The 18424-nt window shown below is 42.4% G+C and overlaps 1 protein-coding gene and 1 long non-coding RNA gene across 3 annotated transcripts; both read right to left on the reverse strand.

Moving 5' to 3' along the window:
* Nucleotides 1–864: 864 nt before the first annotated feature.
* On the reverse strand, nucleotides 865–2094 carry LOC147219648 (uncharacterized). The gene is made up of 3 exons (XR_015108016.1): nucleotides 1982–2094; nucleotides 1697–1824; nucleotides 865–1040 (listed from the first exon to the last, which is right to left on the reverse strand). It is a non-coding gene; the product is annotated as an uncharacterized LOC147219648 (long non-coding RNA).
* A 10488-nt stretch (nucleotides 2095–12582) lies between these two features.
* hsd17b8 (hydroxysteroid (17-beta) dehydrogenase 8) lies at nucleotides 12583–17788 on the reverse strand. Of its 2 annotated transcripts, XM_086171570.1 has the most exons (9): nucleotides 17659–17788; nucleotides 16694–16896; nucleotides 16500–16616; nucleotides 15493–15588; nucleotides 15153–15238; nucleotides 14968–15052; nucleotides 13390–13432; nucleotides 13103–13177; nucleotides 12583–13005 (listed from the first exon to the last, which is right to left on the reverse strand). In XM_086171570.1, the coding sequence occupies exons 1-9, from the start codon at nucleotides 17702–17704 to the stop codon at nucleotides 12986–12988; spliced, it is 771 nt and encodes a 256-aa protein (XP_086027696.1). In that variant the 5' UTR covers nucleotides 17705–17788; the 3' UTR covers nucleotides 12583–12985. The 2 variants fall into 2 exon arrangements, 1 of the variants encoding a protein (XP_086027696.1); XR_015108037.1 differs by lacking the exon at nucleotides 12583–13005 and having other exon boundaries at nucleotides 13118–13177; nucleotides 13390–13467.
* Nucleotides 17789–18424: the final 636 nt, after the last annotated feature.

Raw genomic sequence — 18424 nt, forward strand, 5'->3', positions numbered from 1 at the left:
TATTAGGCCAATTTTTAGTTTGCCCTTCAGTCAAACAGGAGCGTCCTGAGGAATACATGCAATCCATTGAGCTGTTTTACAGATAAGACACAATTACTTCTCTATTTACAGAGACTACAAAGATATATACTATATACATGGACTTGAACCAGTGTCCTTCTGTTTCAGAAGATTAGCCTGCTGATGCCTGATCTGGTAAACATAAATCTACATAAGTATTTGCAATATGAAGCAAATGGACTGGGATCCTTCACACCAAGCTGATTTGAAGTATATATATATATATATATATATATAGATCTATGCAGGAACAGAACCTGCTTTGAGACAGATTTTACATCCTGTGTCCAACAGCTATATAGTGACTAGATTCACAAAGACCAGCTAGTAGACGACATTCCAAGAAACCACATGCATGTCAGAACATTTCAATCTGCAAAACAGTTACTCACTGAACCTCAGATGAACTCTTAGACAAGATGTCTACCTCCGCTCTTAAGTCACCTTATAAAATTTATTCACTACAGCTTATGCTGGACACCAAACCTACCCACCACATCTTCCATTACAGAATTAATCCTGACTTTCACCTCCAAAACATTCCTCAAGGCAACGCCAAGTCACTTCCTGTCAGTACAACTGACTCTGCCAAGTCTTTAGCTTTGCACCTGCTCATCCACCTTCCTTCTCTGCATCAGACTTTCCTTTCATGGCACAAGTTATGTCTGATGCAACTTGTGCATTCATTAATGGCATTTATCAGGTCCGTCTAGGCCAGGGAGACCAAACAAGAGGAACGGAAGTATCCAGACACAAGTTATAGGAAAGAGTATTTATTCAAAATTTGCAAAAACAATGGTAAAAAGCAGAAAGTCCTCGGCTCCTAAGCAGTTTGTGGCTTGACAACCGCTGCCTCCTCCAAAAGCAATTCCCAGTTCAGAGACGGTGCAGCTCCCAGAGGGTATCTGGCGTCGCTCAGGACCAATAGGGGACGGCAACTGGTTACCATTTACTAAATGCTCTCAGCTGCTCAGAACTACCTGCAACATACAGAGGGAAACAGAGCCACAGATGAACAGACAGTGAAACCGACATACACTGCAAAGAGTTACAACACTAAAGCACTTCCATAGATTAACAGACACCACTTTAACAAGCAGACAAGCGCTGTGCAAAGGAAGTTGTATTTCAAATCTCATGCTAATACAGCCGTTCCACAGTAGCTACCAGAAAAGCTGAGCAGATCAAACAAAACCAGAGCTTTTTGGGAGCTGCTCCCATTTATTGCCAGACATGGGGCAAGAAATGACCAATAAAAAGGTCAAACACCATTTTGTTTGTTTTTTTAAAGTTCTTCAAGCAACATCAGCTCTTGTGTTAGCAGGTTCTAAGTGCACCAACTCTCAAATGCATTCTCTTGCAAACACTACAAATGTTATCCTGTCACTTTTACAAACACATCAGAATATGTCTACACCTCTGGTACCAACTCCTAGGCAGTATTGCCTGTTTTCCCACAGCCTGATTCTGAGCCCTGTTGCAGTTCATGCAGAACACTAAGACTGCATCTTGTCACTCAGGACAGTTTGCAATAGCAATGTCCAAATGTCTAAAGGCCACTCGTGTCGCTCTAACCTCTCAAAATAAACTGTTTCTCCACCTCACGTACATTGAAAGGAGAATCATGCAAACATACCGACTGACATCCAGAGGTGGTGATCCAAACGAAAGCCAAGCATTGAGTTCTGGACGGACGAGCCTGAGGAGTCTCTTGTGAAGGCACGGGGTCACGATCGCCCATCAGAGGAGACGAATCAGCAACACCTACTTGGACAGAAATAAGTAAAAAAAAATAAAAAATAAAAAAAACAGCAGAGCAAAACAGTCTTTGTTCCTCCAAATATCCAAAAAAGGGGAGGAAAAAGGCAGCAAAAACCAAGCAGTAAATAAAAGTCAAGCACAATCTCTGGTTCCTTCTTACCTTTCGACTGTAAGATGAAGCGCAGCAACTCAATGCGTGCAAGACACCTCTTGCAATTCCACAGCGAAAAGCGACCATCCAGCACTCAGCAGGTTCTCCTCAGAGCCTCGGCATCTTCTGGGAATGACGTCGCAGCCGGTATAAGAAGGCTGCCATCCTGGCACGGACCAATAGGAGGCCGCGACCAATTAGCATTTACTAAACGCTTTCACCTGCTGCGAATTTCCTACAACACATAAGATCGGATCAACTTTATTCCTTTATTCCTTTATAACTTTTACACTGGTGTGAAAAAAGGAATTTCCCCTCTAGAGATGAATACAGTGGATCAGATCTTACTCCATGTTGCAGGTCATGTGCAGCAGGTGAAAGCGTTTAGTAAATGCGGCCTCCTATTGGTCCCTGCCAGGACGCTGGGCTTTTTATACTGGCGTCATTTACAGGCGACGCCAGATCTCTGTGGAGAGCCAGCTGAGAGGTTGAGGTTCACTGGGAAATTGCCCCCCCCCCCCCCCCCCCCCCCCCCCCCCCCCCCCCCCCCCCCCCCCCCCCCCCCCTCCCCCTCCCCCTCCCCCTCCCCCTCCTCCTCCTCCTCCTCCTCCTCCTTTTTTTTTTATTTTTTTTTTAATTTATTTATTTATTATTTTTGGTGACGAAAAACTACTTTTTGTTTTGTCTTTCAGATCCGATGCATTTGTTTGGAGTGCTTGTGTCCTGAGAGCTCTGGTGAGTTATTGTCCTTGTTTGTCTTCAATGCAAGTGTTGCTGCAGACTTCAGTGCTTCAATAAGTTTCAGATTCTCCTCCCCAGTGATCTTTGTACCTGTGCTCATCTGTTTGCAGTCCTGAATACTGTTTGGGACCGGTTCTTCATGTGAAGAGAACTGGGGTTCCCCTGAAGGAGGACTTAAGGTAATGTTCTGGAGGTGAAAGTAGAAACTGCAGATGTGATGCTCAGTGTTAGTGGCTCTGCCTCAGAGCTGCAGGAGTTACATGTCAGGTTACGGCCGTGGTTAAATCAATGCATTTATTTCTAAAGTGTTCTTTCAGATGACGTCCATAAATGTTGTGTTTGGTCTTGTAGGCGTCCTGACAAGGATCCTGAGCCCCAGAAGAAGCCTGTCCGACACAAGCAAGGTAGTGTGTGTGTGTGATATGTTTACGTTTGTGTAAAGTTAGCAATGTCTTTACCTGTTGCTGTTGTAATTTTACATGCTTGTAGTTTTCCTGCTGTGAAAATAAAGTGTACTTGTACACCCTGATATCAGTGTCACTTTATTTTTTTAAATCTTTTTTAGTTTATCCTTTTCCTGTTAAACATTTTTCTACGTTTGGCTCAGTCTGACGCAGCGACTCTTTAGTGCAAAGATAATCTTCAGTGTTTCTTCTAAATATTGCACTTGGAAATCCTTCACTTTGAGATTGACTTGCAGTATTTTTGTCTGCATTTTGGACTGTTTATGATTAATTCAAACTAAGGAATAATTCAATCATTCACTGGTCAGAAATGACCATGATGTGTCTGCATGTTTTTAAGCTGCGCACTCAGTGCACCGCAAATGAATTAGATATGTAGCCTTTTTCCTGTATCATTTTTCTGTGAAACTCTGCCCGGCGTCCAGCCAATCATACGATGCAATTACGGATCGAATCACAGCATTGACAGTACTTGCTCTGCCCGTACACGCTATAGAACAGTAAAAGTGTGGCAGAGTTAATTTGCAACATGCTAACGCCTCATCATGGCGTCCCCTCAAAGTAAAAGCAATGCAGTTCTTGAACGTCTGCTCTGCGGAACATGAAGCAAAGTAGGAAGCGACTTTTCCGGTGGAAAATATGGACGAATTGGAAGCCATGATGGCTGTTGCTCTGGTTGCCGTCGGATACGTCCTCTATGGAGGAGTCTGGCGAGTGACCTCCACAGATGTTTGACTTTGACCTGCTGTTTCATCACTGCAACGATCTTTGTCCCAGTGAGGCTCTCAGCCTGGCCATGTCGTGACACATTGTCTGCAAACTATTCTGGCAAAGCTGAATTATTTCTCTGGATTTCAGCTGAAGCGCCATTTTTTTTCCTGAGAAAAAGCCATTTTTGCTCGATTATCTGACCCGTCGGCATAATAGAGTTACTCCTCAGAACACGCTTACCTGAAACCACCGGCTGAGGGCTGAACCGGAAGTTAGCAGTGGAAGCTTTGTGTGCTAGTTCAGGGAAACTAAATTTAAAATGTAGATGTGATGCCAAAGAACACATGAGTCCGTATAGTTCATCCTTTCAGTGTTTAATGACGTGAAAAGAAACTTAAGGGCGTTGATAACCTACAGGTAAGTGCTGTGCAAGGAGACGGCTTGCAAGTGCAGCGCCTTCGTCGTGAACCTTTTTGGATTCGCAAGGAAGCTGCCGGGAGAGAAACTCAGTGGTCGGCGCTCACGTCCGAAGGAAGACCTCGACCGCCACATGAGGGCGAGACCTGCAGATGCTGATCTCTGACTGGGTAGCTGTCCCGTTGTCTGGAATTGCATCCACAGGCCCTCCAGAGGCTACAGGAGTGGGAAGACCGAACTTGACCCCACCTGGGTGTGAAGGGGGAACACACCCCAACTTTTTTTGGACCAAAATGTCTAATTCTGTCAAACCCAGAACACACATAAGCATCAATCACCAGTCGGACAATTTATTGACACTCAACTCTTCAGGACTGGTTCTGTCAAGTTGATCTTTTCCTTTTGATTAATTCAGAGATTTCTGGATATACAAGTCAGTATCCACATTGTGGAGAAGGTTCCATTCCCAGACCGACAAAATACGGTTGCAGGTATGTTTTTATACGTGCACACATGTGTGGAGAAATGACATTTGGTGATTCCCCCCCCCCCCCCCCCCCATTAAGTGTTTTGTGTAAAGATAGCAAAATGCTTTTTTATGCTAAAGTAAAATAAAGTATCCATGTGCAAAATCAGGGCAAATATGTGGCTCAAAACCTAAGTGCTTCATCCATTTTTTTCCTAAGTATTTTTCTCTAAGTGTAAAGTTAGACACATGCAACTTGGATTTCTGCACCTGACTGGAAAGCTCAGTGTCTCATCGACATTTGGTGATTTTCTTTTCCAAGTGTTTTCTGAATCAAAACCTAAGTCCTTTTGCCTATTTACTTTCTACCTGACACAGCATGCTCTGCATCTTGCCTAAGAGTTTTTTTTTTTTCCCTTCTAAGTGCTTTTCTCTAAGAGTAGGGGTGTATATGTGAAACCCGGAGAAGTCAACCTAACTGGTTAGCTCAGTGCCATAAGTTGCCGACACTGCATGTGGAAACTGCTGGTTCGAGTCCAGTGCCGGTCAATATTGACTACATCAAGTCTCTCTTTGCCAAATCTATCTATGTACAATTTTTTTTTTCCTAAGTGTTTTTTTCCTCTAAGTGTGACGTTATATAGGAGAAACCCGGATTTCCCTCTGTGACTGGTTAGCGCAGTGCCATAAGCCACTGACGCTGTATGTGATACCGCTGGTTCAAGTCCAGTACCAGTCACACAGCCACATCGGGTACCCGCCCGGTGGAAGGCCGACAACAGCCAGGTCGGGTCCCAACCCCGATACAAGGCCGACGTGGGGGAGTCAGGCGAAGCAAGGAGGAGGGCAGGAGGCAGACAGGCCGAGATAGGGAGGAGGGGGGGCCCCACTAACCAGGGCCCCCCGGGGGGACTTTGGGGGTAGAGAGAGGGGGGCAGGCAGACGAGCACCGTAGAAACAGCCCTGCTAGAGAAATTTCTAAATTTTACTTTTTGGAAAATAGGGGCCCCACACATTTGGAGGGGATACATACTTTATTCATTTTTGCAAAGCTAGCCAGAGTGCACATCACTCTTACATGCACAACTTCTGGCCTCACCACACCTGCAACAAGCACAAACAACAATTAGAGATGCACTCTCAAACAATACTTTCATTTCAATGCATACAAAGAAAACCTCCTCAACAATCCATCTTAAATATCAGTAACCAATTAACATTGTCCTTAACACTAAATAACATTATACAAAATTAACAACAACAATTCAAGACATCACTTACCATTATATTTACAAACACTTGGGATGTACAATTCTCCACTCTCAGGACAATCTGAAAAACACACATTCTCGTCACACTTTGCAAAGCAAACAATACAATGACGTTCCATCAAGCCTTCTTTTACCTTCAACCTTGTTTATGGATGCTAATTCACAGTCTGCATTGAAACCCAACAGTCACCTCAGTGGCCAGACATCTTTAGTGACAATTTGCATATTTGACTATTTGTGAATGTCCACATTGAGTCTACTTTTGGTATATTAGGCCAATTTTTAGTTTGCCCTTCAAACAGGAGCATCTCGAGGAATACATGCAATCCAGCAAGCTGTTTTAAAGACAGAACTACTTCTCTATTTACAGACTACAAAGATATATACTATATACATGGACTTGAACCAGTGTCCTTCTGTTTCAGAAGATCAGCCTGCTGATGCCAGATCTGGTAAACATAAATCTACATAAGCATTTGTAATATGAAGCAAATGGACTGGGATCCTTCCTGCCAAGCTGATTTGAAGTATATATATATATATATATATTGATCTATGCAGGAACAGAACCTGCTTTGAGACAGATTTTACATCCTGTGTCCAACAGCTATATAGTGACTAGATTCACATAAAGACCGGCTAGTAGACGACATTCCAAGAACCTGCAAGCATGTCGACAACATTTCATTCACATATACAAGAGGTCGTCTACCTCTGCTCATGAGTCTTCTTAATAAAACGTATTTACTAAAGTCTATGCTGGATACCAAACCTACCCACCACTTCATCTAACTCCCATCACATCTTCAATATCAGACTCAAGTCTCACTTGTCACCTCCAGAACATTCCTCAAAGTCCTCCATAAAGGGAACTCCAACTCCCGTCCTGACAGCGACTTTCCTTCCACACTCCTTGAACCCACAGCAGTCCAATTTCCTTTGGCACCCTGTATGCTATCGGCACTAACTGGTCCAAGGCACACGTTAATACTGATGCAACTTGTGCATTTATTAATGGCACTTGTCAGGTCCGTCTAGGCCAGGGAGACCAAACAAGAGGAACGGAAGTATCCAGACACAAGTTATAGGAAAGAGTATTTATTCAAAATTTGCAAAAACAATGGTAAAAAGCAAAAAGTCCTCGGCTCCTAAGCAGTTTGTGGCTTGACAACCGCTGCCTCCTCCAAAAGCAATTCCCAGTTCAGAGACGGTGCAGCTCCCAGAGGGTATCTGGCGTCGCTCAGGACCAATAGGGGACGGCAACTGGTTACCATTTACTAAATGCTCTCAGCTGCTCAGAACTACCTGCAACATACAGAGGGAAACAGAGCCACAGATGAACAGACAGTGAAACCAACATACACTGCAAAGACTTACAACACTAAAGCACTTCCATAGATTAACAGACACCACTTTAACAAGCAGACAAGCGCTGTGCAGAGGAAGTTGCATCTCAAATCTCATGCTAATACAGCCGTTCCACAGTAGCTACCAGACAAGCTGAAAATTAAGCTGAGCAGATCGAACAAAACCAGAGCTTTTTGGGAGCTGCTCCCATTTATTGCCGGACATATGGCAAGAAACTACCAATAAAGCAAAGAACAGCCAAACATCATTTTGGTTTTCTAAGCTCTTCTAGCAACGTCAGCTCTCATGATGGCAGGTTCTAAGTGCACCAACTGTCAAATGCTACAAATGTTATCTTGTCACTTTAACAAACACCTACACCTCAGGTACCACCTCCTAGGCAGTATTGATTTTTTTTTCCCACAGCCTGATTCTGAGCCCTGTTGCAGTTCATGCAGAACACTAAGACTGCATCTAGTTACTCAGGACAGTTTGCAATAACAATGTCCAAATGTCTCAGGGCCACTCGTATCACTCTACCCTCCCAAAATAAACTGTTTCTCCACCTCACATACATTGAAAGGAGAATCATGCAAACATACCGACTGACATCCAGAGGTGGTGATCCAAACGAAAGCCAAGCATTGCGTTCCGGACAGACGAGCCTGAGGAGTCTCTTGTGAAGGTACGGGGTCATCATCGCCCATCAGAGGAGACGAAGCAGCAACACCTACTTGGACAGGGAAGAAAAAAAAAAAAAAAAAGCAGAGCAAAACTGTCTTTGTTCCCCCAAAGATCCAAAAATGGGGTGGAAAAAGGCAGCAAAAACCAAGCAGTAAATAAGTTTAATTGAAGGAAAAAATTAAAGCACAACCTCTGGTTCCTTCTTACCTTCCAACACTAAGATGAAGCGCAGCAACTCAATGTGTGCAAGACACCTCTTGCAATTCCACAGCGAACCGCGACCATCCAGCACTCAGCAGGTTCTCCTCAGAGCCTCGGCATCTCCTGGAAATGACGTCGCGGCCGGTATAAAAAGGCCGCCATCCTGGCACGGACCAATAGGAGGCCGCGACCAATTAGCATTTACTAAATGCTTTCAGCTGCTCCCAATTATCTGCAATATAGAATAACATAAGATCAACTTGATCCATCTGCAGAGGAGAAATCATTTTTCACAGCAGTGTCATTGTTATAATGTCAAAAATAAATAAATAAATAAAAATATATAGTATAAATAAAAATAGAGAAAGAAGATAGCAAGACATCCACAAATAAATAGGCAACAGATACAACAACACAACATCAGGGATAATAATGGTAAACATAAAGGAATAGTAAGGGTGAAAAATACACAACCAGAAGTAAACGACAACATAGAGTGAAAACAATATAAATAGTGACAATTTTACTCAAGAAAATAAAGAGATAGAATTAAAGATCTTGAAAAAAAACAATAGAGAGAGGGAAACAGTGCCACAGATGAAAACACCCCCACCGCCAAAAACCAACATCTGTTGAAGAAAAAAAAGGAAAAACAGGCATTATTCACCGAATGCTCGTGATAGAGTGTCAGCCAGGATATTATCACCACCTCTCTTGTACTAAATCTCTAGGTTGAAGCCTTGTAGATAGAGTGGCCGACAAATAACGACCCCCGGAGACGGATAAAACCTTTCTCATTCAACACAGCGAGTCCAGACGACACACCGAGCGCTCGCCGACCCGTCTCCCCGACCACATTAGCTGGAGTCGTCCAGACATCTGAGAGCTCGCCGTGACCTCACACGACCTTTTAGGACTCCTCCTTTTTCAGCCTCCACCACTTTGTCCTCTTGATCTTCATCCTACAAACCACCGTCCTGTGCCGTCTGGCTCCACTCCTACCGACCTCCTTCAGATGACCTCGTCTATACAAGATAGTCTACCTTCATAAGTCACCTTATGAAATGGATTCACTAAACCCATTTCCATCCTTTCCGCATGGAAAGGATCTTCTTCTTTTCACCTCCAGAACGTTATAGTTATAAGTATTATTCTGGATATAAGGTAAAACAGTTAAGCTACAGAGTAAGGTCAGATTGCCCGAAGAAGGCATAGAATATTTAGGCGTCCATAATCCCCATCTCTACATAACCTCAAAACTGTAAACTATCATCAAATATTCCAGCATATTACTAGTTTGTCTCCCTCTTAGGTCGAGTAAAAAGTATCCATATGAATGTTCTGCCCAGATTGCTTTATTTAGTTCTTGAAAGGGCAAAAGTTGCATGTGTAATTACTTGTGTGTGTGTGAGAGAGAAAAAGAGAGAGAATGAAACTGATCCAAACACTGTTAATAATTTCTTTGTTTTCGAGTTGACAGGATAGATTCTGACTGGACAGCTGGACGGCAAGCAGGTGACTGAGAAGTGGAAACCCTTCTTCCAAACCTCGCTGGGATGAGTGCCTTCAGAATGGCCACAAGAGGGCGCTGTTTCTATTTCTTCTCAGTTGTGAGATTTTGACTGTGAATTTAAGATATTAATACTTATTATTATTAGTCTGTGCGTATTTGGTCCAATATCGAGACAGGGCATTCTTATTGGGCTTTATGTATTACTCTGAACACTGAGACCTAGATTTATTGTGCTTTGAAATAAAAGTTATATGTAACAGTCTTTGTAGTCATTCATAGTCATTCATAGTCAGCATTATTCTCAAAATCTGGAAATGTAGCTTTTTTTTCCACTTGTTTGGTGACGTAAAGGACCCCATGCTAAATAAGATTAAATACCCCATGCTTCCACTTCAAATTAGCCAGACATAAACTCTCAAAAGACAACTTTTCAGCTCTTTAAAATTGAAAAGACATTCGAGACAATGGCATTAAATCTCCAAAAATGCATTATGTTGAATATGCATTAAATCACTAAATATCTGCTATAATTGTGGTAAAAACGAGCAAGAAATTCCCCCCAAAGAGGTCATTAGAACCCGACTGTAAACAGGACAGAAAATGCATATTAGCTGCAGTTACCCCGCCAAGCCACAAGAGGGCGCTATGACTTCAACCTCGTGTTGTGAGATTCCTCGGGTTTAAAGGTGGCAATATGGCGGCGCTAGCGTGACGCAATTTGCCCAAAACTTACCTCAAAATGTGTTCAGAAAGGCTAGACATCAACACAAGGGATCATTTTATTGATTTAGAAAGCCTAAGAATGACTCATGGAGTGATTCCGACTTGATTGACCTCGATCTGTGACATCTCTACAGTTTAAAAGATGTAGAACCACTCGATGTATCTCGGATGAAGCGGTCAAGGGCTAAACCGGAAGTTATTAGCGGAAGCTTCGCGTATTCCGTCCAGGGAATCTGAATGTATAAATGTGAAGCAAAAATATCTAGAGCGCCCCCTGGCGGTGGGAGTCTATTATTCATCTTACTTTCATTTTCCGTGTTTAATGACACTTTAAAAAGAAACCTAAAGGCGTTCATAACTTACAAGACAGGAATGGATAGCGGACACACTTGTGTGTCTCTGTGTGTGGATGCAACAGATCCAAACACTGGTAACCTTCATTATTTCTTTGTTTTTGAGTTGACAGAATGTGTTCGGAAGGGACAACTGGACGGCCGGCATGTGACTGAGAAGTGGAAATCATCATCATCAATCATCATTCTTCCATCTTTGCAGCAGCACGTCTTCTCCTGCAAACTGGACGATTCAAAGTTTTCTTTCTGGTTAAAAACAGCTGGTCTACTCTTATATTTATATTTCTTATAAAATATTTCTTCCAAACGTCGCTGGGGTGAGTGCATTCTTCAGAATGGCCACAAGAGGGCGCTGTTTCTATTTCTTCTCAGTTGTGAGATTTTGACTGTGAATTTAAGATATTAATACTTATTATTATTAGTCTGTGCGTATTTGGTCCAATATCGAGACAGGGCATTCTTATTGGGCTTTATGTATTACTCTGAACACTGAGACCTAGATTTATTGTGCTTTGAAATAAAAGTTATATGTAACAGTCTTTGTAGTCATTCATAGTCATTCATAGTCAGCATTATTCTCAAAATCTGGAAATGTAGCTTTTTTTTCCACTTGCTTGGTGACGTAAAGGACCCCATGCTAAATAAAATTAAATACCCCATGCTTCCACTTCAAATTAGCCAGACATAAACTCTCAAAAGACAACTTTTCAGCTCTTTAAAATTGAAAAGACATTCGAGACAATGGCATTAAATCTCCAAAAATGCAATATGTTGAATATGCATTAAATCACTAAATATCTGCTATAATTGTGGTAAAAACGAGCAAGAAATTCCCCCCAAAGAGGTCATTAGAACCCGACTGTAAACAGGACAGAAAATGCATATTAGCTGCAGTTACCCCGCCAAGCCACAAGAGGGCGCTATGACTTCAACCTCGTGTTGTGAGATTCCTCGGGTTTAAAGGTGGCAATATGGCGGCGCTAGCGTGACGCAATTTGCCCAAAACTTACCTCAAAATGTGTTCAGAAAGGCTAGACATCAACACAAGGGATCATTTTATTGATTTAGAAAGCCTAAGAATGACTCATGGAGTGATTCCGACTTGATTGACCTCGATCTGTGACATCTCTACAGTTTAAAAGATGTAGAACCACTCGATGTATCTCGGATGAAGCGGTCAAGGGCTAAACCGGAAGTTATTAGCGGAAGCTTCGCGTATTCCGTCCAGGGAATCTAAATGTATAAATGTGAAGCAAAAATATCTAGAGCGCCCCCTGGCGGTGGGAGTCTATTATTCATCTTACTTTCATTTTCCGTGTTTAATGACACTTTAAAAAGAAACCTAAAGGCGTTCATAACTTACAAGACAGGAATGGATAGCGGACACACTTGTGTGTCTCTGTGTGTGGATGCAACAGATCCAAACACTGGTAACCTTCATTATTTCTTTGTTTTTGAGTTGACAGAATGTGTTCGGAAGGGACAACTGGACGGCCGGCATGTGACTGAGAAGTGGAAATCATCATCATCAATCATCATTCTTCCATCTTTGCAGCAGCACGTCTTCTCCTGCAAACTGGACGATTCAAAGTTTTCTTTCTGGTTAAAAACAGCTGGTCTACTCTTATATTCATATTTCTTATAAAATATTTCTTCCAAACGTCGCTGGGGTGCGTGCATTCTTCAGAATGGCCACAAGGTGGCGCTGTTGCTATTTCTTCCTTGTGAGATTTTATTGTGAATTTCAGATATTAATAATACTTATGATTATCAGATAGTCTGTGCGGGTTTGGTCCAATTCCAAGACAGGGCATTCTTCTCCTGCAAATGAGTGCTGGACGATTCAAGGTTTTCTTTCTGGTTAAAAACAGCTGGTCAACTCTTGGGATCCTGGCAAGAGCTTTGCATCATCCATCCATCCATCCATTTACTGAAAAACGAGCCAGGAATATATCTTAAAATTAGGATTAATTCACCAAACAATTTGTTTGGACCAGGAAGGGTTTTAAAATTGAACATATGGAGAGACATTACAAACAGCGGTGTTTTACAGATTTATAAAGACCATCGATATAAAACATGACCAAAAAGAGCTCCAATGAAGTCTGCACAGAACCTCAGTTCAGCCCATGAAAAGTCCTCCTGACAGAGAAACGACAAAAATGAAGCTCTGATTGAACCTCGAGCTGCAATGAAAATACACAGTATGTGCGTCGACTGCTGGTTTCCTTTTCCTCACCGGTCACTTCAATGCAGGCTCCGGTGATGTATCGAGAATCATCCGAGGCCAGAAAGGCACACACCTCAGCAACCTCTGGTGGACGACGACAGAAAAACAACGGCGAAACAACAGATTGAAGGATACTTTGAATAAATTTCACGATTTACAGTAACAGTTGGCTGCAGCCGACTCAACCGGGAAACTGAAGTCCGCATTCAAAAAGTCAATTCTTGTGTAGAAATAACTGCCACTGTCATTCTATATATCTAATTCCATTAAATAACATTCAATTTCTGTTTACTGACCTGCAGGCTCACCCATTCTCCCCAGAGGAATTAACAACTTCATCTGAGACAAACAAACGGCAGATGATGGAGTTAGATCTGGTCAATAAAAGGGAAAATATTTAAAACGAAATATGTACAGCTTGCAAAGTTCACCACCGGAAATACGGGTTGAGGGGTTTCATTATTTTTCCCATCCGTATGTGTAAATATGTGTCGAACGTCTCGAACTTGACTTTCTGAACATTTTCGTGTTTGTCTATCTGGATGACGGTCTCTCTCGGACCACCGGCGGCAGGTACGAACGGTCCTGCGACGCCCGCTGGAGAACCGCCTCGACGTCAAGGCCGAGAAATGTGCGTTTCATGTTCCCTAAATTGCCTTTCTCAGGTACATCCTAGAGGGCGGACAGCTTCGTACAGACCCGGCGAAAATGAAAGCGTCCCTGGACCTGCCAGTTCCACAAACACACAACTCCAGAGGTCCCTCGGGTTTTTTTATTTCTACAGTCGCTTCATATGGAATAACAGCCAAACCGCTCCTGGTCCATGGCTACATAAGGAAATTGGTTTCAGCTTTAACAAAACGCTCAGTGTTTTTTGTTGCAGGATTAAATGCATCATGGGACTCCAATTAAATAGAAATTTAAAGACGCTGCAATTATTACTGACTGTCCAGGTGTTTGACATTTGGTTTAGGGTGTGAACCTGAAATAGCCTTTTCTAATGATAATACAAGAGTCATGTAATTTAAATGGCAGAGGCTGGAGCTGAAAAATGTACAGAAAAAAGTGATGCTGCTCCAGTGGTCGGTGTCGAAAACAAAAGCTCCATCGGCCAAAGCCGAGGAAACCCAAACTAAATACAATAGCCTGGGGAGGAATTGAATTTATAAAAACATCCCTTGAGGCATAACCGACTAGTTTCCTTCATAAATCAAGTATTTCCACTTCCTCTCATGCAGATATGGACATTGAAAGTTTTTAAAAGCTGGCGCAGATCAAGTCTTGCATCTTTAACCTGGATGATCACACATTTTTCAGAAGAACTGAATGTTGGTGAACAGACTTGTCCGTTGTTTTCTGATCCGCCATGAGGAACATAAATGTCAGACTATTGATTATAAAACATAAGGGAACCCTCACCTCACTATCTTTAAAGTGCAGACTTGAACTAAAAGAAAATGATTAACTTGTTCAGGTTGAGTCGGTTTCTGTAAAGAAACTCAAAGGGCAAAACCTTCAAATCCACAGGCTGTGAAAAACGTCAGGATTAAAAAGATATCAGCCAAAAGTAAATGTCTCACGAGCCGTTTTCACAAGTCACGTTTGTGTTATGTTGCTGACTAGCAACTGCCACCATGTTGATGAGTTGTCGCCATGACAATAAGCCAAACATTTAGCAAAAAAAAAAAAGGGGGGATGGAAATATCACTCGTACATGTTGCAATAACACCAAGAGGGTGAGGGTGAGGCTCGATACACTTAAATAATTTTATGTCGGCATGGAAACCTATTACTGTTCTCTTTGTTTTGGCTTCATGTGACACCGAGCAGCTTTTCATAGAAATGAATGGCGCCCCTCCCCGACGTGTGTGTACCTTGTCTATGACCTTCTCCGGCACTTTATCCGTCATCGGAGTCGTTATAAAACCCGGCAGCACGCAGTTGCACCGAATCCCAAACCTGGAGGCGGGAAAACAGACAAAAGTTACCATTCATCTAAAAGCAAAAACCGACTGGTCCTCTGGGGGAAAGGAGGGTTATTGGGGTCACAGCCTTTAACCTGCTGAGCTCTTTGGCCGCCGTCCTGGTTAAACCCTCCACTCCTGCTTTCGAGGCAGCATAATTTGCTTGACCGATGTTTCCGACCTACTGACATTGAAGAAAAAGGAAATCGCAGTCGACGGCTGGGATCTATCAGCTGTCAGATGAGAACTTTCAGAACATGTGTGGAATAATTCCGAGCAGTAAAATAGAAATTGTATTTGGAAATGCTTAAAAAAAGATACCAAAGGACTCCCAAAACACAAGAGAGCTGTGTTTGAAGGACCTATTCACTTTTTTTTGTCTTTTTTAAACTGTTTTTCTAAATAACAAGATGGCAGGTGAGTCTTGCGTCTTGCCTTGCCCACGATGCTGCCCACGTTAATGATGGATCCTTTGGCGGCTCCGCAGGCCTGCAGAGCCTGAGCCACGGCCTGAGTGACCAGGAAGGAACCCTGCAGCAGCACGGGAGACAAATGAAACACTTCCCTTGAAGCAGGGGTTATATTTTAGGCGTTCAAAGATACGGATCATTACAGACTTTAACAATGTACCAATGTGTTTTCTGTATTTTTCTGACCATTAAGCGCACCTGCTAAAAATAACTGAAATACATGTGTACATATTTAGGCCACAGGTGTTGTAATGTGATATAGTTACACACAAACATTATTTTTTTTACTTTTAATAAAATACGCACCGATAACATCTACAAATACGTACTGGAAATGCTTTTTTCAAACAGTGCCTGTCACACGGCTGATGGAAAAGATTAATGATAAAGGAAAACTCCATCCATTTTCTATTTCATCCATTTTCTGTCCTCCTCCAGCTGATCGCTCTCTTGGTCTTCGTCTCCGGTGTCAGAATCGAACGATCTCAGAATGTCGCGGTAATTTCAATGGTCTGATGTGATGAGGCAAAATGTTTTGGCGACATGAAGCTTGTTAGCCCCCCAAAAAAATCCACAAATTAGCCACATCGCTTTTTTAAGCCGGAGTGTTCACAGCGTGCAAAAAAAGTAGCAGCTTGCAGTCCGGACATTACGATATGGTATTTTTAATCTTTACTATTAAATTGCCCAACAAGAGCCATTATAAATATTCAACCTGGTGGCGCCTGATTGGGTGTTAACTCTTGCAAAGGAGTTGATTCATGTTTCTGTTCCACACAAAGCAGCCACATAATAACGCTCTCCGAGTCCTTTTTGATAGGCTACCTCCCCTGCAGAATTTCATCAACCACAACAGTTTCTGGATAAAAACCTGTCTCAATGTGAGCGACGGATTTGAAGTTTTCATTGCAGCAATGCAGGCGTGACATGATTAAACAATGAACTGAGATCTGGCCCGAGATCAGCTGTCACCTTCAGGTTGACCCCGAGGACTCTGTCAAAGTGATCCTCCTCCATGTTGAGCAGGAAGTCGTCCTGTGTGATTCCTGCCGCATTCACGCACACGGACGGCGGCTGGAAGTAACGTGTCTGGGGACGATAAGCATCTCGGAATATGAGCGCGCGATCGTTTGTTCCCATTTTTCTTCTTCGCACCCGTAACACACCTGTATGTCAGCAATCAACTTTTTGACGCTCTCTTTGGAGGAAACGTCCACAGCGGCCACCATGTGTCCCCGACCTCTCGGGTCCCTGTCGAGGTTCCTCAGGGTCTCATTGGCTGACTCCTCGTTGATGTCGGCAACCACCACAGCGGCGCCCTCGGAGGCCAAACGCTGGCATACGGCCCGTCCGATGCCGCTGCCGCCACCTGAGTGAAACCACAGGAGCATGAGTTGAAAAAGCCATTGCTGGTAAAGATGCCGAAGCCCAACCTGCACCAAACCATGGCCTTTTTTTTTGTTTTTTTCCAGTTGTGACTCTTTAATTCACATTTTCTACTTATCACTCTTTTTACAGGGAGTGTCTCTGAGGTATATTCTTGTTATGTGACTCCTTTTTATCCTTGATTTGTGTTTTTTGCTTTAGTTTTTACACATGGACCTGTTTCCATTATTCAGAGGATTTAACTCTTGGATCGATGTATTTCAAATTGACTTCCAGGTGAGGCAAACATTAAATCTTCAAGATCATCTCATGCAGAGAGACATTGGGTCGGAAAAAAAGAAAAGGGTTGAAATGCATGATCCACCGGCCACATGTTCAGTGGACATGATATGCTGAGTCACAGTGTTTATTTAAGCCTGCAGTGTCATCTGTCAGCTCTTAGTCTGACTTGTAATCCCAGGGAAAATAGGGAAAGAAAACAGGAATTATAATTGCACCAAAATTTATCAAACAGAATCAACTTTATTGTGGGTAAGTTTACACGTTTTTTGTTTTTTTTGGTTGTCAGCTCCATCTCGCACAGATGTGGAGGCAACGCTGACTGGACAAAAACAGTACAAACGAGAACAATTCAGAACGCAATATCGACTGATCCTGCTCATAAAGATCGGAAAACTCACCGACTGTCACAGAAGCAAAGGAAACGAAAGCATGTGTCTATTTCCTGCACAAAGAACAGACTTACCCGTGACCACCGTCAACCTTGATAGGAGCCTCATGGCGGCGGCCATGATAGTTTTATGTTGTTGTACTTTTTAATTTGGCCACAAGGGGGCGCTAAAGAGCACCATCTGCTCAATGACGTCGAAAGAAAGGACTGCCAAGACTGATCAGTCAACCTGTTTGTCCTTATGGTTTGATTTATCTTTCTAAAAATCTTTCTCATGCATAAAATTGGAATTATTTCATCAATATCATCTACCTCAATATTTCTTTATATGTGTATACATTAGGGGAAATGTCACCACATGTATCCTGCAAATATAGTTCATATTTTCCCTCATTTTTAACTGTCTTCTGCTTGAATGTATTTGTTTGAAGATGTTGTTTAATGATGCTTGACAACACTTTTTGTATTCATATTTTAAAAGTAATGTTTTGGGAAATTCTATTGATGCTTACCAGCAGGTGGCACTGAGGCTCAAATTGTTTTCTTGTATCCTGAAAAATTGATTTGGATATTCTTTTAACTAAATACACCAGTAAAAAAGCAATATCCTCAAAATATTAACATTTTCTGTTTATTTATGTACACTTGTTCAGATTAAATGTTGGAGTCAAGTACAGAGGATTTAGATTTCTGACAAACCAGGAAAGTATTTAACTTTTAACAGCAGGACAAAAAGAAAACGACAGACGGGTGACATGGCAAAAAATAAAATAAAAATAAAAAACAACAGGGGATGGGTGGGAAAAACCATGCTGAGATATGTCAGACTGTAAAGTACAAA

Source organism: Fistularia commersonii, chromosome 24 (genome assembly GCF_037954325.1).
Source record: "Fistularia commersonii isolate RoL2024-O1a breed Wild chromosome 24, RoL_Fcom_v1.0, whole genome shotgun sequence".
Classification (NCBI taxonomy): domain Eukaryota; kingdom Metazoa; phylum Chordata; class Actinopteri; order Syngnathiformes; family Fistulariidae; genus Fistularia; species Fistularia commersonii.